The sequence below is a fragment of the Hydractinia symbiolongicarpus genome, chromosome 5 (genome assembly GCF_029227915.1).
Source record: "Hydractinia symbiolongicarpus strain clone_291-10 chromosome 5, HSymV2.1, whole genome shotgun sequence".
Taxonomy (NCBI): Eukaryota; Metazoa; Cnidaria; class Hydrozoa; order Anthoathecata; family Hydractiniidae; genus Hydractinia; species Hydractinia symbiolongicarpus.
Genome location: NC_079879.1, coordinates 18,991,757 through 19,011,115, shown reverse-complemented (window position 1 = coordinate 19,011,115; position 19,359 = coordinate 18,991,757). Strand labels below are relative to the sequence as shown.

The following is a 19,359-nucleotide window of genomic DNA, read 5'->3' as shown; positions in this document are numbered from 1 at the left end:
ACTCCTCTAGATTTTGTAAAGCTCATACTGGTCCTAGTTAACAAAGCGCGTATGGTAATTTATTTCCCATTGTAAACACAACAGACAGCAGTGAAAGTCAGAGAACTTGGTTGTGGATACAAACATAAATTGCAAATATATCTTCGCTCATATTATCTGTATTTTTAAACGTCGATTTTGGGTTTAGTGCAGTTTTAACTACATTTCTGATATGGTACGTACGTACGGGGTGTGTTCAGGGGTTGATGTTATTATTAAAATATTCGGGGTCATAGTGGCAAATACCTAACATCTCTTCTTTCCCTGCTGCGTAGATATATAACGCAAATATCCTATGAATTTCAATGCGACGCCATTAAAATCAAAGCTGTAAAAATAATTCTTGTATACAAATGAAGTAAAAATACGACATGGCTTTAGTTAAATGTCTACACTATATTTTTTTTTAAAAAAAAATGCACACCACAATGTCTATTCTTCATCCACATTGGTTCTCTCCACATATTCCAACGCCTTTTTTTGAACTTCTTTAACCGTAGCTTTGCTACCATATTGTTCTTCAAACTCGATGTATCTTTTAAAAAGAAACTTCATCTTCTTTAAACTCATGTTAAACGTTGTTACGCGTTCGAATATATTTCTTAAAAAAAAAAAATATTTTTTTCGTGAATCATGCATCGGTTAACTATAATATTTAGAGTTTAAATAAATGCAGATTTAAAGATAACTTGAAAAACTTAGAAGATAAACAACCCATGGTCTGCTTAAGTAGCAGAAAGTATCTCAGAAATCAAGCATCACAAAATATATACCTGACTTGATCTAAATCTCCTTCTTTTATCGACATGTCAATATAAACCGACCAGACATCCGTTCTCTTTGGATAGTTCTTCAGAACACTTTCAAAAATGGTTGAGCCACGCTGGGGCTCACCCATTTTATATTCCAAAATGGCAAATTTTACTATGGTTTCGACATCTGAAAAGAAAACACATTTTTCAATGGAGCGTACGCAATAACTAAAATTGGCGCTATTATTTTTCTTTTGCGCTTATTATTATTTTTTAATTTTCTCACAAAGTTTGTTGTTGCAAACGAAAATTCCAAATTTGATTTGACCTTAAAGAATATTTCAATAAACTTTATCATAATCGTTTCGTCGCGGAAAAATTTTCTAATTAGCTATTTTAGTTGAAATCCAAAAAACTCCAAAATTTTTCCGCCTTAAAGACATAACAAACTCACGTTTTCTTGATGGCAAAGACTTTAAACTTCTCTGCAGCAACTTCCGCGCCTCTTCAACTTGGTCGGATTTCGCCAGAAATGTCGCATAACCAGTCCAAACACTTTTGCTGCTTTTAAATCGTTTTAACATGGTTTGATACAACATTTCTGCTTCCTGGTGTGTGAAATAAGAAAAATGGCAAACAGAGGTCGTATATTACTGTTGCAGAGGAAATTTCGATAAAGAAAGAAACATTTGTAACAGCAGAAATCAAATGTTTCAGAGCCTGACTTCCTTAGCCACGATTTTGTTTGGTACTTGCTATCATTAAGTATTAAAAGATACATAGCCAACATTTTTACCTTCGAATTTCGTTTTAGAATAGCTCCAAATAAAATACTATATGAATACTACAAAATCAGGATTGGATCATTGAAAAAATATTTACCTCTTTCTTGTTATTCTTGTTATATATCTCCACCATTTTTAAATAAATCTTTTTCGGTTCGTTTACTTTAACGGCATCTTGAAATGCCTTTTCTAACGTTTCCTTGGTGCCATACAAACTTTCAAGATTTAAGAATGCTACCCAAACATTCAACTTTTCTTGTTCTTCTCTAAACAGAAATAGTTATCCCGTTTTTGTAGTTATTTCAGCTGTAGGGTGGCAATGATATGTAGGCTACAATAAATACTAACGTAAAGAAGATAGATTACAAAAAACAGGCGTGTTTGTGTGGAAGAAATTGCTGGTAGAAGAACAATATAGAAGGCTTACAGGAACATTAAAGTGGAAGGAAAAACAGAGCTGCAAATTCCTGCAGAGAAGCCTGATGACAAGCATTGTGTCTTATAAGTAGAACGAACTGAACTGAGAAAGTTACCTAAACGAGATTGTCTTTAAAGCTCTTTGTGCCACCATTCTTGCTTTTTCCACTTCGGCTGAATGAAGATGAAAAGCCATGTATTGAATCCATATGATCGAACTGTTTGGTGAACCAAGAATGATACGATCGAAATCTTCAGCAGATTCCATCTGTCGTTCTGTATCAAGTAATACCAATTCCGCCTAAAATTGTACCACTATTATGTTAGCAACTAACACAGTAACAAATCTATGAAGATAACATTTCATTTATAAAATAAAGCGTAAACCTTGTGTAAGTATTCCTCTTCGGCTTTCTTCGCAGCTCTTTTTTGGCGTTTTGTCTTCCTTGCTAATGCCTAGCGAATAAAAATACATTAAAGTTACATATTTTAGCAATAATTCTTTTTCATTTTTTTCCACTGTCCACACACGCATCCAATTCAAAGTTTTAACATATCAAAAAACAGAGACTGGCATTAATGAGTTTGAACAACTGAATTGATTTGCTTGTAAAATTAGGAGGAAGAAGTCAAATTCTAATTTAAACCACTTTTTATAGAGACAAATATCCAATCCAACCTTTGTATTGTTTTCCTCATCAGAACTTTCATCACTTTTCTCTGATTGGTCGTTTTCTTCATCAGAATCCTTTGCTGACCAATCAAAAGCCGTGGAAAGCTGACAAAATAAAAACTACAATAATTAACAAATGCATTTTTTGAACAGTTCCAGGGTTATTCCAGGGTCATAGGTTTCAAAGACGTCACCAACATCAATAACAGTTAGAAAAAATTTCCTAGGCTAGTAAAAAATAAACAGTATGAGTAAGAAAATTCTGGTGGGCAATAATTCAATGTTTTTTCAGTGAAATCATTGGTAACACACTTTAAAAGAGCGAAGTCAAAGAAGTATTGTGTGTGTTTACTGTCCACTTGACTGATCATGTTAGAACATTTTGAAACGAAAACACGCTCTTTCTTAGATTATGCTTTAGAAGAACATCAGGCCGAGATTTCAGGTTTAAAGCAATAAATATATTGTTTAAAACATTAATAAATAAGAATAAAGACCTGCCTTGTTCGAATTTTGATAATCTTAAAAATAACTGATCACTAAAACATTTCAGATTTTTACACGCCTTTTATGCAATACTTTTCAATGAAACAGCAACGTGCGCTTCTTTTCTCACAAGTATATCCTCCTCAGTTACAATGCGACAAAACAATACGACAGAACAATCTATATACCTTTAGTTTTGGTTTAGCATCATTAGTATTCTCGTCCTATAAGAAAAACCAAAGAAGAACTATACAACATACGCAACAGCGTGTACATCGTGTGTAAACAGAAGTCGTACAAACGCACCATAACAACGTCTTCTTGTGTCGGCTCGTCGTCGCTTTCAACTGAATCTGAAGGCAAGAAACAATATTAATACACTGCTTTTAATAATAACTGGGAACTTTGGCTACAACCTAAGTGTTCCTATTTTTCTTTCTTTCATTTTTTTACAGTACACTCTATAAACTTTTGCAAGCTGGAACCTAGGTAAACCTACAACTGATTTCCCGGTAATTACCGACTTGAAAGATATTCCTCAAAGTCCGTTTTATTGTTTTTTAATAAAAAAAAGAAAACAAGTATTATTTTTTTATATTGAAGAAGAACTACTTTGCTTATCACTAACATACTGCCAAGCAGTGAGCGGGATTCGATCCGCGGTCCCCAGAACTGGGAGCCGCAGACAAACCCACCACACTACGTGCGGCAATATGTTAGTGATGAACTCAGATAGTTTATTCGGATGGTGTGTATACATATAGGTGAATATTTATCATAGCACATCCGTATTTCATTCTCAACAGAATCGAATCCGGCTCATTGCTTGGCAGTATGTTAGTGATGAACAAAGTAGTTCTTCTTCAATATGACTTACACGCATTATACTCGCCCGTCTTGACCAGAGGTCTGATCGGGGTGAAGCATTCTCTGTTGAGAATGAAATACGGATGTGCTATGATAAATATTCACCTATAAGTATTATTTTGCCATTGTCTTTGATTCCCAGCATTCCCATTTTGCGATTCTTACAAAATTGTTGTAATAAAAAAGTGCATAATAAAACAACCACTAAAAAGAAGAAAATAAACATACCATCACTGTCATCGTCACTCTCCTCATCACTATCAGATGTTTTCTTCTTTTTTAAAACGTTTCCTTCTCCATCCGAATCGCCGTCGCCATTTTGATTTTCATCGAGAGATTTTCGTTTAGGTGCGGGTGCAGGGTCGGGTCCGCCGACGTCTTTACCACGTAAAGATAAATCTATTCGGTTGTTGCTTGGATCGATACTAAGGCAAAAGAGTGGATGGAAACATAGAAAAAGGTTTTGGTGGTAAAATAATCGTAAATCGTTTACAAAGTACAAAAAAAAATAATCATGGTGAAAAGAAACCCACTTAAGCAGCCCTTTACTTTATTATCTGATTTGCGAACAATTTCTTTTCAACTATAGTTTCAGCCACTTAACCAAATAATTAAAACAAAACAAACTACCATGCAACAAACATGTGTGATAGGTTATAACTACCTTAAAATTTTTGCTTTGACCAATTTTCCAACTGGAAACAATGATGCGAAATCTTTCACAAAATATTGCGATAAATTCTTAATTTGAACACGACCAACGATACTATGTGAAAGGCTAAATAAAAAGAAAATAAATCATTGTTATACAAAGGAGCGATACACTACGTACACCGACACGGATTCTAATTTCTAATTTTTCAGAATCATTCTCTTTTGATACAGTTAATTCTGGTTATTACAGTGTCTATGTGCGACACAGTGCGTTTACGTAGAGACAGACACACTTAATCAGGCGATAGAAATGTCCCAAGGTGAAGTGAAACCCATACTCTGAATGGATGTTCACTAGGATGTATTGTACATATAAGCTTCAATAAGCCAAAGAAAAAGCCTAACAGGCCAAATAAACGCGAAAATACAGTCCTTCGACACGTAAACTAACGTTACAACGCTTACCTGACGAAAACTCCGACTTTCGAGCATGATTTAACGTAACCGCGTAACACATCGCCCTCCTTTATGTCATCGTATCCATTTATCACACGATCAAATTCTAAAAGAAAATAAGTTACCAAGAGATTTCCCTTAAAATTAAGTTTACCAAACATTAAAATTTGAAATTCTTATCAGAAATTGACTTTAAATAAAACCATACCTGTCTCTGGTACCTCTCCCGATATTCTAAAACACAAAAAAATGAAGCAGCTAAAAAATTTTTTTCCACCTTATCAAAAAAAATGGTTCTCAATTTTGACAGTTAAAAAAACTTCGTTCAGCTGATGCACATTAAGTGATGTCAAATTAAACGAACAAACCTGGATTCCCGTAATGAGAGATCGACTTGATTATCTTTGTTCACAGCTAACACTCGACATCTAAAACAGTTAAAAATTTTTTTCAAAAGTTACAAGTTAAACGAGACAAGCTCTCGCGTATCATTTACAAATGATTAACCATTTTTAGCAATATACAAACCAAGTTAGAGAGTATGTTCATCTGACAAATAGTAACCATTGATGTAGATTTTTATAAAAAAAATAAAACAAACGAGGCAATCGATTGGTTGTCTCGCTTAACCTTTACTATTTAGTGAGGGTTTATACAGAATATGTTGATAATTACGAATTTTTAGACGAATCGTAGGATAATAGGGTAACAAATAGACCACCAACAAATAGACCAACAGACAAACCTCACAAATTGATGGAGAGCGAATTTCTTTAGAGGGTTCTCTCCGTAGCAATCAAACAACTCTGTCACGTGCGCTACTCCGCACTTGTTATTGGGTAATTGAATCAGCAGACCAAACGCCAGTACTTTAGATATTCTTCCTGTTACTTGGTTGTTTTTCGCAACCAACTTCATCGGATCGCCTAGTGACATCAAACAAATTTATTATCAATGTACGCAGGTTGATATACTTTAAATTTAAACTGGCGCAAACTTCGACGGATATTGCCCCTTCATTCGACAATCAGACTATTGGAATAAATTTTCTTCTACCTTGCGTGCTAATGTCGCACATATATACTGCCCTGTGAACAGCATGAACCATGAATCCAGACAAACTTCCCTAACATACCCTGTTAAGTTAATTTTGCCCGAAGCTGTGTCATATGATGAGATTACTTTAGTTCAAAGCTCATTAGAAATAGAAGAATAACAGAATGGAAAGCCACATACCAATTCTTGATAAATCCAAATGTTTGAACTCGTCATCGTGGCCGATAACAGTAACAGAATAACCAAATCCAGACTTGAATTTCGACGACAATTTTTTCTGTTCCTGAACAAGCAAAGTTATTGTTAAGAACACTGTGGACAAAAACCGCTCAGCAACACAAACGCCTTAAGATATCACATTCTCGTGTTAAACATAAGTAGAAAGGATTAATTCACACTTTTATAATCTCTGGCATGACTTAGCCATGGTCTGAACCAATAACCTTCTGTACTGAAAGGCTACCAGTCGGTATAACATAACACATAACGTGTGGAAATTGCACATACATGTTTATAAAGACTTTAGATAGAAGGTTAGTGTAGTATAATACACAATATGTACGCTACTTTACTACATATTATATACTATACTCTATATAGGTACACCCCAGCACAAAATGTAGCAAAGAAATTTTCCAGTGTGTTATATATATATGGTTACTATGTGGGTTAGATAAACACTGATTGCATATGGATTGAAAACAAACACAGAAACATTTTTATAAACATAAAGAACATACTTCCACATCATCTGTTAAACACAAAAATGATATTCTGCCGGATACCGAAGGGCTAACCGAAACCCAGGCGCACGATTTGCTGATCTAAAGAAAACGAAAGGTGTGCCTGTTTAAGGAATTATGCAACAGGTACATAATCTGTGACCAGCAAGCATGTATTGCAGGTGGTAAACGAACACACCAAACAAACAAAAAAAACAAACAAAACAATGAATAACTTACAGAGGTGATAAAACAGTCGATGGATTCTCCCAAAGTGTAATCCTTCACTTTCTTTTCAACAGGATCATCAGCCGTAGTTTCACCAGCCAAAACACTATAACAAATGCAACACAAAAACGAGGCTGAGATAGAAAGTAATACATACAGGTTTATCTCTAGCCGTACTTTTGTTAAAAAATAAAGCCAAACTCTACAAAGAATTAGCTTAAGGGAACAAGCGCTGTGGGTCAATCAGGACGACAACAAAGAATTGTCATTCCTCAATTTTTGCCTAAAGAATTTCGCACGTGCGACACAATATATTACCTCGGTTTCACTGAGAGTTCCACTAAAGATTTCGAAATATTGGTATGTGAGATTGGTAAATACCTAAAAATACAAGAATTCACATCTGTTACTCAATGTTTGCAAGCGAACAAATTAAGTAAAAGCACACGTATAAAACAACGTACTTGTGACTTTTTAAATCTCTGAATCCAAGAATTTTAGCTTGGATAGTCTGCGATGGTTTGAAATCCTGGAGGGGAGATTTGCCCTAAAAAAGATTTGAACCCGTTTAAAACACTATATAATAGAAATAGCACAGGTAAAAACATAGGCGATAATGGCCACACTGCCTACTATTAAATCTTTCACTATATTACCTCTTCAATCGAGTCCATAACTTGCGATATATGAACACGACCATGCATCTTTCCATTAAGTAAAGTCACGCTTAACTGAGTCGGCTTGATCCCTTTCACACTGGATAAGAAAAAGACGATATCAATGACGTTATCACTGTTAAAAAAATGAATTACAAAAACATTGGTTTATCCTTTTTGGATTTTTTTTCAGATAGTGCGACAATTTAAAAGAGAGATTAAACAAAAGTAAATCTCAACTTCACTGGTCATTAAGTTTTTACTATATCCCCAAGAAGTGAAGGAGATAAAAGCTTACACAGCATTTACGATGGAACCAACAACAATGTTCTGCTCTTCATCACTGATGTTTTCGACAATAACATTATTGTTGAAATTTCTAATACGAGAAACACATGAAATGTTACGAAATTCCGGTACTTTTACGGTGACACACATATGACACAATAATTCATGTCAATTTTTGTAAGCATTAATTTTTGCGAAACGAGCTAAAATACTTTTATATATCGAACAGGGTATAATATCATTAGCAGAAAAAGAAATTATGAAGCTCAATTTTCGCGCATATTAACTTGGCGCATACTTGTGTTACTTCTATTACGATTATACTAATTTTTGCGTATTTTGAGTTTTTTGATATGCACATATAGAGATATCTATGAACAATAAAGATATTGTTACAAACAAAGAAAATAAGCTGGTTGTCTGTAACACTGGTTTCTGTCGTACCTGTCCGAAGATATACTGTACATAGCTAGCTACTAATGAGTTGTCAGACACGAAAACAATTTCTACATGTCCATCGGTTGATAAAATATTATTCATTTAGACTTGCCTTCTCTAATGATAAAGGTAAAAAACACCAGGACAAAGGTAGATTAAAATCTGGATCCATCCTCTATTCACATAACGCCTCCTCATATAGTTATCGCACCTGTCTGAGACATTGGTTTACTCATTTCCTGCAGATCTTTAGAATGAGAATATTTGGAAGATCTTGTGGGAGTTAAAGGTGTATTAGATTCTCAAATTCTAGAAAAACTGCTCGGACGAGTGTTAAAACCTCCAGGGTTTTCTTAAAAACCACTCCGAACTTGTTAATGAAACTATGAATTTCTGTTCCCTTCAAATCAGTGTGCTTCGAACAGTGCTACCTTGGTGGCGGTATTGTTAGGGTCAAATCCTTTCGACTATTTCTATAAGGCCTCTGTTTCAAGCAGAGGTCAAATGTGACAAAATGAAATACTGTTATAACAAGCTTTTGCTGAAGATAAACATTAAGGTTCATCGTAGATTTTGGATATTTTATCCCTTATCTTTAATAATATCAACACATCAGGGAAAATGAATTTACATTATGCAACAATAGAAATTTAAATGAATTATATACATAGCTACAATACTTTTTATCTTTCTCAATAAGTTAGAACTTTACAAAACCCATTTGGGTATCATTTACGTTGATAATTAATGAACAACATTAAGATGGCCAATATCGAGCAAAACAAATTATTTCTTTACATAAACTCTACATAAAATAACATGACATAACTTGCTTTCTGTAAACACAAGCTACTTCGAGATAACAGCCTTAGCATGGTTGTCTCCATGAGCATGGTGAGGAATTGCACGGTGAAAGTCTTAGTGCCAGATTCGTTGACATATGTACTATGCGGTATAGGAGTGTTGATAACACTAGTAGCAGTACTTAGTAACATCACTATGTTAATGTTTATAAGCGATACTCGTGTCAAGAAGCAGAGTATGTTTTTTTTCAAATTGATAACTGTAACATTCACGACAATGGCTTCAGTGGGTAAGTTTATTAGAAATTTTAGCGGGCGGCTTAGCATCCTGTATAAGGTTTTAAACTCTAACCATGCCAAAAACGTCTCAGTTAGATTTTGTTGTCATGAACAAAAATGTTTTTGTTGCTACCACTGGTATAATGGTTATCTGGCAAACTTTGAACATTAAATATGTGTTGCCCATGCGCCAACCACGCAACTGGATTGATTGTTCGCTTCTCATAATGAAATGAACTATCAATCTTGGTTTACTAGTGCATTTAACACGGGTTCTCATTCAACTAAAAATAATTAATCGATTAATCGATTAACTAGTTTAAACAATGAAGAAGAGATCACATGTTACTGAAAATCCGTTTTGTAAATAGCTTGTGTTCTCCTTTAGGATTACCAATGGAGATAGCCAACATTGTTCTGAAAACAACCAGCTTACAAGTGGATTTGTGCAGTAACTTTATGTTATTTCTCTCCAGCTCAACATTACATCACTGTATCTCGTGTCACATGCTGGAAAAGTATCTACTCATTTTTGGAGTAAACATATTCAGTAAGAAAAAAAAGAAATGCGTTTTGACTCTGCTCATGGCTTTTGTCATTATTTCCGTCAACGTACCCATTTTCTACAACATCTGTATGATTATAAACCAACGCCATAATTGTAAACCACCGCCCAGCGCAACAATAACGATCGTTTCCATGGTGATATATGTAACGTATTGCAGCTTAATTGTTGTCATTTTAACTAAGAAAGCGATTTCTTTGGCTAATAAATACGATCAAAATCGATGGGTGAAGTTTGGGAAGAATCAGTACACAGATGTTAAGCGAATAAAACTTCTTCGGAAAATTTGGATCGTATTTTCTACGATCTGGCTACCATACGCGCTTGTTAACGTCACAAAGAATTTATTGCATATAAAAACGTACGAAATGTTGAACGCCATTGCCAGAACGATTGCGTTCGTTTCATACACCGCCCTTCCATTTGTTTATTACGCCATTGATCGAAAATATGCTGAGTACATATTGCGGTTAAAACGCTTTAAAAGAGGTACTACCATTACACAGATCGTCACGCTCACAAAAAAGGTGGTGCCAATCGACAGACAAAACAATTTAAAACACGTGTGGAGGTGTGAAAACCAAAGCACTATTGGTTTGGTTACTGTGGGCCAATCATTAAGTGTCTCCTTCGTAGAGGGTGCTAATAAAACAAAGAAAATCCAAAATAAAACTTTTTTCTTCAGCAACACAACAAACCATGATGGCGTCAATAACAATAAGGTTGGTGAATGCAGTATGGAGGTACACAACCTGGACGATTAAAAAGCTGCATGAATTCAATGAAAATAGCAACTAATGCTGGAAATTCTTCAAGACAAGAAAAACACATGGAAGTACGAAAAAAAATTTAATTGCACAAAAGTGAGAATAATAAATAACAATTATCAAAGCATTAAAGCAGAAAGAAAATGAACAGACGAAAAAAAGCACACGCTTCCTGTAGTGTCATAATCTTGAGATACAGAGAATATGAGTAATATCATCCTGTCAAAAAGCATCCGGTTTTCCATTAAAAGGCAAACTTAAAACTGTGTAATAAAAATGTTACTTCGTTGTTATATAATGAAACATCTGGTATCGCATTTGTAAAAATCCATGTTTTTTACTTCAGGTTAGTTTTTTTAGAAAACCAGCTAATTTTTTCACACGTAAATTAATTGACATTTTTCACTCTATCTGCCCAAAATGATATTTGCATTTCTAGTACTGTATCAACAACGATGCTTTGATTAATAAAAATTCTCTTTTAAGCTAATATTTTTCAACAGACATCCGACTTTACAAATAACTTATGTTAACAGATAAACAGAAAGGAGTATCACTGGGAAATCAGTTAAGGTGGGACATATTATTCTGGGTCGCAAATGAATTTCCTGCAGTCAGACTAATTGTTGATTGGTTACTTCTGTTGTTCTTTACTCACGTGATCGTGATCAGGAAATCCTTTGTTTTAAGCGGTCTCACTTATCCAACAAATATAATTAATTCTTGTGCTATTTAACTATTCACATCGCAAGATGTGACCACGGTGGCTTTGAGCTCATTGGTTGATCTTAGTTAGAGTTTTGCTTTCAGATATTTATTTTGTGTTAATTGGTGGATTTAAATTAGGAATTTGCTTTATTCGTTTGCATCAAGCTTTTGTATGAGAGAACTAAATTTTGATATTTTGAAGAAAGCTTTGCTTAAATCATGTTGCTGTATGATTTAATGATGAAATATTCAAAATGTAAATTTTTGAGAAACTGTTATATTCATCCAAATTGATTGAGGTATTACAAACAAAAACAAAAGTACCTTTCGTATTTTACTGCTAATTTCTGATTGATGACGAACTTCTTAGACGCATCACTGATATCGTTCAAATGCTAGAAATGAAAAAAATAAAGCACATCATTTTCATTGAGCAGTAACCACGGGAAGTGTTTCTACAGAAAACATGAATTTTTGCAAATTATACTTTTCCGAAAAATGCTTTAAAAGTCAAAGATCATTAAAGAAACATAGCTAAAAGATCCCTTCTCTAGAATATAATGATCAAAACATCTCACTTTTCAACAATTTTTCAGAATCTTATTACTTACTGTTCGAGCAGGCATATAGGCTAGTGTATAGCCTTGGTTCGGCAAGATCAATACGACTACATCACATGATATATATGTGACAATACTATCCAGTTTTGTATCACTTGGAAACTAAACATAAATGTATATTAAGGAAACACATAACATCTTAAAACACACAAGCTATTTTAAGAAAATGTTAGCATTATATAATAATCTGAAGAGTAAAAGTGATTGAAAAACAACCCTTTGAAAATAGAATCCTATGTCTTTCATCACTTAAGAAATCCCTCTTATCTCCCTTCAGTCTAATTTCTGTAGCAGTTACACCAGTCTTTCCTTGGAGACACCAGAGCAGCGTGGAGAATCAGAATAAAATAAAATAACCTAACCTTCAAACTTGATCCTTTCGTTTTTCTTTTAATGACTTCTTCAATCATTTTTTCATTCATACTTGCGATAAATTTTTTCTCCTTTAAGTCCACATAAATGACATAGCATTGACATTCATCTCCAATTTCAATATCAGCACCTACAGAGAAAATAAAATATGCATGGTTCACCTCTCTTAAATCCGTAGCCAGTGCACAAAATGTCACACTACAGTTGTTGGGTCAGGACCTGGAGATCTACTTTTTTCCTAAACCTTAATTATTACGAAAACTCTCCAACCAGGCATAACAATCTCCTGAAACACAGCTGAAACCAATATTAAGCTATTCACACTTGTATTGTAACTCTCATGAACTGACATAAGCAGAGTTTGACCAGGTCCTCCTGGTTTCCGAGTACAACGCTCTACCACTACACCATCATAAGTACTTATAAAATCTGTTTGAAGGGTAGGTGCATTGGAAAGTGAATACCTCCCCTAAGTTATTAAAACAAAGCAGCTAAAATAAGCGTGAAATATGCATTTTATTTCGTACTTTTAAACAATCCTCTGTCAGCCTCCAACCCGGCAAAACATTGTTTAAAAATACATACCGCCTCTTAAGGTTTGCGGGATTATTCCATTGACGTCAACACTGTTTGAATTATCTTGATATTTGACAGTTATGTTAGTACGCCCAACACTCTCCACCTGAAATAAAAATAATTTATTCAAAATAAAAAAAATTTTGATGTTGTTTTATTGCTGCACAAACATGTACCATTCTGTTCGCTTTTCTACCTTCACAAGAAGAACTTCTCCCAACAAAGATGGTAGTGCACGAATTACTTTACCTAAACAAAAATTAATTTTTGAACATAAATTAATAAATGCTGATGTGTCAAGTAAATAAAATTAATAATAACAAAACAAGCATGTGTAAATTAACACCCTAATAAGCCAAAAAATAACATCAGGTCAACAATGTGTGTGGAAAGAGTATACAGAAACAGACTTACTTTTAGACGACCGGGCCAAATTTAACAACCTTCCCCTCTGTTCCAGATACACCAGCAAACATTGAAGATCAGAGTATTGGACATTTAGAGACACCTCTTGTCCATCTTGCAATAACACTGACGGCTTCATGGTGGCAAGAAATCTTCGTTTCTCTTTGTCAGCATCAGTTACCTAGCAATGCAAGATTCACAATAATTTACATTTTTCTACTTACTAGGAGCCCCAACCTTCCGTGACAACACAAATTCACATTAATTTTAAACATTGAAAAAAATATTAAGTCAGTCAAATTGTAAACAAAGTAAAGAAAATTAAAGCAATGTTTCACAAGCATGTTATACAAACCTTTACTACAACAGACTGTCCAATTTGATAAGAAGTAGTCACATCTTTGACGAAGCCATCTGCAAGATTCTAAATAAATATAAAAAAAGTCTTGTAAGCTCAGAGAACATAGAATTATTGCTAAACAACACCAAATAAAATTTAATATTTTGATTGTTTTTTAATGCATTAATGTTAATCAAAAAGCAAGCAGTGTCGGTTTTAAAACTAATTTTTATTGGAAAGGAGAAAGTGAACAACTATGCAAAGATATACATTGCCTACAATCTTACCAACATACATGGTTGTAAACACGAAAGTGTTAAAATGGAACAGTGCATTTTACACGTACATTATAAATAATTGCTAGCATTACATCCTAGATTAAGCATTCCATAAAATCACTGACAATATTTATGTTAATCTTACCGAGTTTGGAATTAAACCAGTTACTCCTTGATTGAGCTCCACAAAAACGCCATAAGACATAATGTGAGAAATTACTCCACCATATATGCATCCAACCTAGTAAACAGATAGATGAAAATTAAAATTAAAATAAGAATTTTAATTTTAAGGCATAAAACATATGCTGTTAGAAAAACCCTCACCTCTACATCGTCAAACCGTTTAACTCTTTTATCACAATATTTTATAATTAAATCTTTTTGTGTTAAAATCTACTCCAGTGGTTAAAGAAAATAAACAGTCATACAGGAGTAAAAAGCTCCTGCTAAGTAAGAACAACTACACACAATATTCAAATAAACATAAATTTTGACTTCTCTGAAGATCTTTATTTTAAATAACATCACAGGAGTTTCAAGCAAGTCATATCTTGGTTCCATACAAAATCACTGAAATAAAGATTAAGTCACTGCTCCTTATTCCAATGACGCAACAAAACTTTTTTTAAAACGAGGTAAGGAATTTTTTATAAAGTAAAGCATACAAAATTTGAGCGAAAGGATACAGTTGATTTAGCTTTTTTGTCTTGGCCTATCACACATAAACTTTCAAAGGTGAACTTTCTTGACACATGTTGTAACACTTCAGTGTACTCTTCATTAATCGAAGTGAAATCAGATAAATGTTGAAGGGGAAGCAAGCATTTTTCACCATTTGTTGTCTCAACTTCTATTGCGGCATCTACAAAACCTTCAAATTTTCCACTGACAATCTATAAATCCAAAGTAACTACTGTTAATATTAAAGAGTCGCACTTCAGACTACCTTGTTAATTACTGAATTTATCGAATATAATTATTTCAGACACTAGTGTCATATAGGAGGCTATGTTCTAGTTACATAATTACCTCTCCATTGTTAACAAGTGTCTTTGATTTTAATGATAACATTTCAGGTGGCTAAAAAAAAAACATAAATTCTTTTTAAGCAGTACAAAATTATTTTGTTCTGTAAGTGTACTGCTTTATTTTTTATTTAGATATTAACCTTTTTTGGTTGCATCACTGTTCAAGGCCAAAGTCTAGTAAAGATTTTTCCCTCAAAACAAAGATAACACAGGAGGAAGCACAGACAGCACATGTTTTCGGTTTTTATTGAAAACGTTTATTTAGAAAGATATTTTCAATGAAATATTATAGATTTTAAAAATGCAAACAACTAACAGTAGCCAAGATTACAGGTTGTTATTTTAAAAATAAGCTGGGTCAAAAATGCATTCGTGACTTTACAATAAACTTTATAGCCAACAAAGTCATACAAAATGACAATTTCATACCTTTAAAGAAACAGTCATCCTGTTGCTTGACAACTGCACAGAAACGACTGTACACTGTAGAACTTGTCCAATGTAATATGTAGATTCCAGGGTTGCATCTTTTGGCAAGCTATGAATTAGGCGAAATAATAAATGCTGCATTTATCATGAAAAAAAATTGCTGGTCTAATAAAAAATTATGCAATCACTTCCTGTTGCTTTTCCAAATGATTTTTATTGAAAAGTCCTAGCATACAAGAATACTTCTTAAATACAAGAATCTAAGAAGCAATTACATAGAATATATATATATGTGTCTTTAAATTAAATCAAAATTTAAAAATTATTATAATTTGGAATTCCTTGTAATCTTAAAGCCTGAAACAGAGAAGCAATTTTATATTTTAGGGGGAATTTAGGTTTTGGGGTTAAAATTTAGGTACAATAGCAAAAAAATGTAAAAGCCATTCTATATTTTGACTAGAGACAATGAACAGTATTAATCAAGCCTTTTCTAACATAAATACTAGTTAATCTATTTTTAAAACACAATAATTTAAAAGAAAAAAGTCTCAGGATAATTAAATTTAAGAAAATTTAGGATCAATATTTTTGATTCAAATTTAAGGTTATTTAGTAGGAGTGTCCCTATTTTTTAGTTGAGTTTTGGTCTACACATTTATTTAATATGCAAGCAGAGAAAAAAAAACTGAGAAAAAAACTGAGTAAAATTATAACCTTTAATAAAATTAGGAATTCTTGAAGTCAGTAAACCTTGCAACGCAAATTTGATGGCGTAGACTAATTCTGTTCAGAAAAGTGAAATGAATTTTCTGTAGACAAAGTCGGAAATTAACTTTTAACTTAAAGAATACAATCATACTTTATTTGAGACTTGGGCAACAAAGCCCTTACTCCATTGTAGAATTTCACAAACAGGCCAAAACTTTTAATATCCGAAACAAAACCATGCGTCACGTCACCAACTTTTGCATCTTCCAATGATGTTATGATAGGTAGCTCAGAGTTAACAAGAGTTTTCTTGTTTGTTAATACCAAACCTCGAGTTTCAGCTTTAACAGTTAATACCTGAAAGTAAAAAAGTAATTTAAGATGCATGCGCTCCTATAAACTTTAGGCTGTCTTGCATCAGGAGCATTATAAAATGTATAGTAAGTACAACCCCTCTTCGGCTCACCCTTCCTGGAAAGCGAATGTTTCCCCCCCCCCCATGGAAAGCGAATGTTACCTGCCCCACACCTCTCCTCTTTTTTACATAGTTAAGGCCAGGAAATTTGACCTTTTACCTTTTAAATTCCTGAGGATACCACGACTACTACAAACAGAACCAAACTTTAACAATACAGATGAAGTTAATATATAATTAATAAATAGAAAGCTAATCAAGTAACGAGTTATCATACCCTGCATTTAACTTTCTTTCCTTCAGTAAACTTTTTTTCAGGGTGCTTTAAGGTAATATCTGCCAAGTGTATGCGTGGACACAGTCCTCTTATATGGTCCGTGATTTTCACAAGACAACCAAATTCTTCCAATGTTATTATTGTACCCTAAAACATTAGACATAAAAATTAATATTAGTATTTGATACCAAAAGCAAAAACAATTTCTAAAATACAGAAGCAAAATAACTGAAAACACACAAGAAAACCACAACAGGAAACAGAACAACACAAAGCACATCAACAGCAACATAACTTACCTCGCAAATGTAACTTTGCCCAAATATGGAGCTTTTACTGGAATATTACATGATTATGCGCAATCCTTAAGGTGACCTTAAATCACCTGGTTTTTAATACACAATTCACAGAGTAAACAGTTTTATTATAACTTACTGACACCAACATTCCAGGCTTTACATCATTGTAACGAAGAAACTCTTTCTCAAGATCAGAACTATAACAAAAGTATAGGATGTTTGATAAAATTAATAAATTCAGCAAAAGAAGAGAAATGCTGTTGATAAAGGTTAATGTTGATTGTTTGGTTGATTACATTATTCCCTACCTTTTTAGTAGTCAAACTATTAAGAAGCGCAAAACGAGAGAAAGAAACAAAGACTTTTATTAAGTATGCAAACGTTTATTCACATATAAAAAATAAATTGGGAATTTTTGTTTATCCCCTATAACATGGAGCTTAGAAAAGTTAAAAGAATTATACTCATTTGATAAATTGTTAAGGAGATAACTATACAAGGGACTTCTAATGAGGTGTCAATAACCTGTTGGTTCCAAAACAGACACATAGTGTGCAAGGTTTAAAATTTACCATGATTTCAATTCTTACGTAAGAAATAGTTTCTCCTCTAAAATTGAGATAAGCCATGTAAAAATATTTCTTTGAGAAATATCTGTTTCTTTTTTTGCTTTTAGCAACACAATCTCTAATTTTAAAACAAAAACAGAAAACTAAACTGAGCTTCTTAAGGTTTGATTTTTTCCTTATAAAAAAATTATTATATTAAAATAAATAAAAAATATAAAATAATATTAGGTCAAATGCAAAAATAATTATTAACATTCAACAAATAAAAAAATAATTTTTTTTTAATAAGAATAAAGGAGGAGATTAGTGAGGACACTTCACTCAAACTTTTTCCCATATGTGTTAGCAATCTCAACAATGCACACAGTGACCCTAAACCGCTAAAAAAGTTCAAACAAGAGAAATAATACCACTTACTTTCTCATTGTTAATGTGTATTTTGAATCCAAAGCACTGTACCCTAATACACGACACCTAAAAACAAGAAATAACAAGATAGCTAACCAACTTATGACAATACTTTTAATAATCTTTGATGACATAACAATGAAATCTGGGTTCAATACTTAATAAAACATGGAAAATGTTTATGAAAAATTAAAAAGAGATAATCCTGATCTTATGTCAGACCTTAATAAAATATCAGAGAACTATATATAGCAGTACATCACAATTGCCACCATTACTGCTGCCAATTAAAATGCCTTATTAGAAGACAAAAGAAATTACCGCCAGTAAAAAAAATTATATACGTATCACGCCTATCAATAAGAAAATAACACCCAAGCAATAAATTGCTATAAGAAGACGAAAGCAATTTCTGTCAAAATTTTATATTTAACCATCACCTAGCAAGCCAAAAAGGTTCCTTAATCTCACTATTGAGTAAAATGCAGATGTTTTACAGTTATGGAAAGCTAAACAATAAGCCATCACAACTTAGTTAACACAAATTAATTATCAACTTTATTTCAATAATTTTATTTCCTTAACAAATTAAAAACCAGCAATTATAACATGGCACATTTAGGTGAATGTTCTTGTTACTTCAATTATAAAAAGAAGCTCATCCAGTGCAGACAACGACAGAGTTTACTAACTTGTGTTTGGTAGTTACTTTGTACTTTTTGCTCAACTTTTCAATATGTTCATCAGATACTCTTGAGATCTGCAAATGTAACAGTATAATGAAAAAGTCATAAAATGCTGTATGTTCTATAATAAGAGGGGCCCATACTCATTCCCCCTTTACAATTAAAATTTGTTTCTACACAATGTAGTGTTTAGTTAGTTATATTGACATCTTTGAGTAATTATTACTTTTAGGCCAAGGAACTACAACAAACATTTAATAAAATTTAAAATCATGATAATAGCACAACTATGAACAGCAGAAAA

General features: G+C 33.1%; 1 protein-coding gene across 1 annotated transcript in view; it reads right to left on the bottom strand.

The window, feature by feature from the left end:
- Positions 1 to 415: 415 nt before the first annotated feature.
- LOC130645138 (protein RRP5 homolog) overlaps positions 416 to 19,359 on the bottom strand; it is a 30,687-nt gene continuing 11,743 nt past the window's right edge. The window contains exons 10-48 of the mRNA XM_057451019.1: positions 19,062 to 19,129; positions 18,379 to 18,435; positions 17,529 to 17,589; positions 17,094 to 17,240; positions 16,553 to 16,758; positions 15,691 to 15,799; positions 15,263 to 15,313; positions 14,920 to 15,126; positions 14,558 to 14,626; positions 14,376 to 14,471; positions 13,968 to 14,036; positions 13,622 to 13,793; positions 13,404 to 13,456; positions 13,217 to 13,313; positions 12,622 to 12,761; positions 12,251 to 12,361; positions 11,964 to 12,034; positions 8,090 to 8,170; positions 7,792 to 7,891; positions 7,600 to 7,682; positions 7,454 to 7,516; positions 7,148 to 7,241; positions 6,926 to 7,009; positions 6,366 to 6,468; positions 5,875 to 6,055; positions 5,498 to 5,557; positions 5,338 to 5,363; positions 5,139 to 5,235; positions 4,684 to 4,797; positions 4,248 to 4,444; positions 3,459 to 3,505; positions 3,341 to 3,376; positions 2,673 to 2,771; positions 2,381 to 2,449; positions 2,110 to 2,294; positions 1,674 to 1,842; positions 1,246 to 1,399; positions 813 to 978; positions 416 to 640 (exon numbers count right to left, since the gene is read on the bottom strand). Of these exons, the coding sequence (XP_057307002.1) occupies positions 472 to 640; positions 813 to 978; positions 1,246 to 1,399; positions 1,674 to 1,842; positions 2,110 to 2,294; positions 2,381 to 2,449; positions 2,673 to 2,771; positions 3,341 to 3,376; positions 3,459 to 3,505; positions 4,248 to 4,444; positions 4,684 to 4,797; positions 5,139 to 5,235; positions 5,338 to 5,363; positions 5,498 to 5,557; positions 5,875 to 6,055; positions 6,366 to 6,468; positions 6,926 to 7,009; positions 7,148 to 7,241; positions 7,454 to 7,516; positions 7,600 to 7,682; positions 7,792 to 7,891; positions 8,090 to 8,170; positions 11,964 to 12,034; positions 12,251 to 12,361; positions 12,622 to 12,761; positions 13,217 to 13,313; positions 13,404 to 13,456; positions 13,622 to 13,793; positions 13,968 to 14,036; positions 14,376 to 14,471; positions 14,558 to 14,626; positions 14,920 to 15,126; positions 15,263 to 15,313; positions 15,691 to 15,799; positions 16,553 to 16,758; positions 17,094 to 17,240; positions 17,529 to 17,589; positions 18,379 to 18,435; positions 19,062 to 19,129 (4,161 nt within the window). The 3' untranslated portion in view covers positions 416 to 471. The remainder of the gene's footprint in view (positions 641 to 812; positions 979 to 1,245; positions 1,400 to 1,673; positions 1,843 to 2,109; positions 2,295 to 2,380; positions 2,450 to 2,672; positions 2,772 to 3,340; positions 3,377 to 3,458; positions 3,506 to 4,247; positions 4,445 to 4,683; positions 4,798 to 5,138; positions 5,236 to 5,337; positions 5,364 to 5,497; positions 5,558 to 5,874; positions 6,056 to 6,365; positions 6,469 to 6,925; positions 7,010 to 7,147; positions 7,242 to 7,453; positions 7,517 to 7,599; positions 7,683 to 7,791; positions 7,892 to 8,089; positions 8,171 to 11,963; positions 12,035 to 12,250; positions 12,362 to 12,621; positions 12,762 to 13,216; positions 13,314 to 13,403; positions 13,457 to 13,621; positions 13,794 to 13,967; positions 14,037 to 14,375; positions 14,472 to 14,557; positions 14,627 to 14,919; positions 15,127 to 15,262; positions 15,314 to 15,690; positions 15,800 to 16,552; positions 16,759 to 17,093; positions 17,241 to 17,528; positions 17,590 to 18,378; positions 18,436 to 19,061; positions 19,130 to 19,359) is intronic.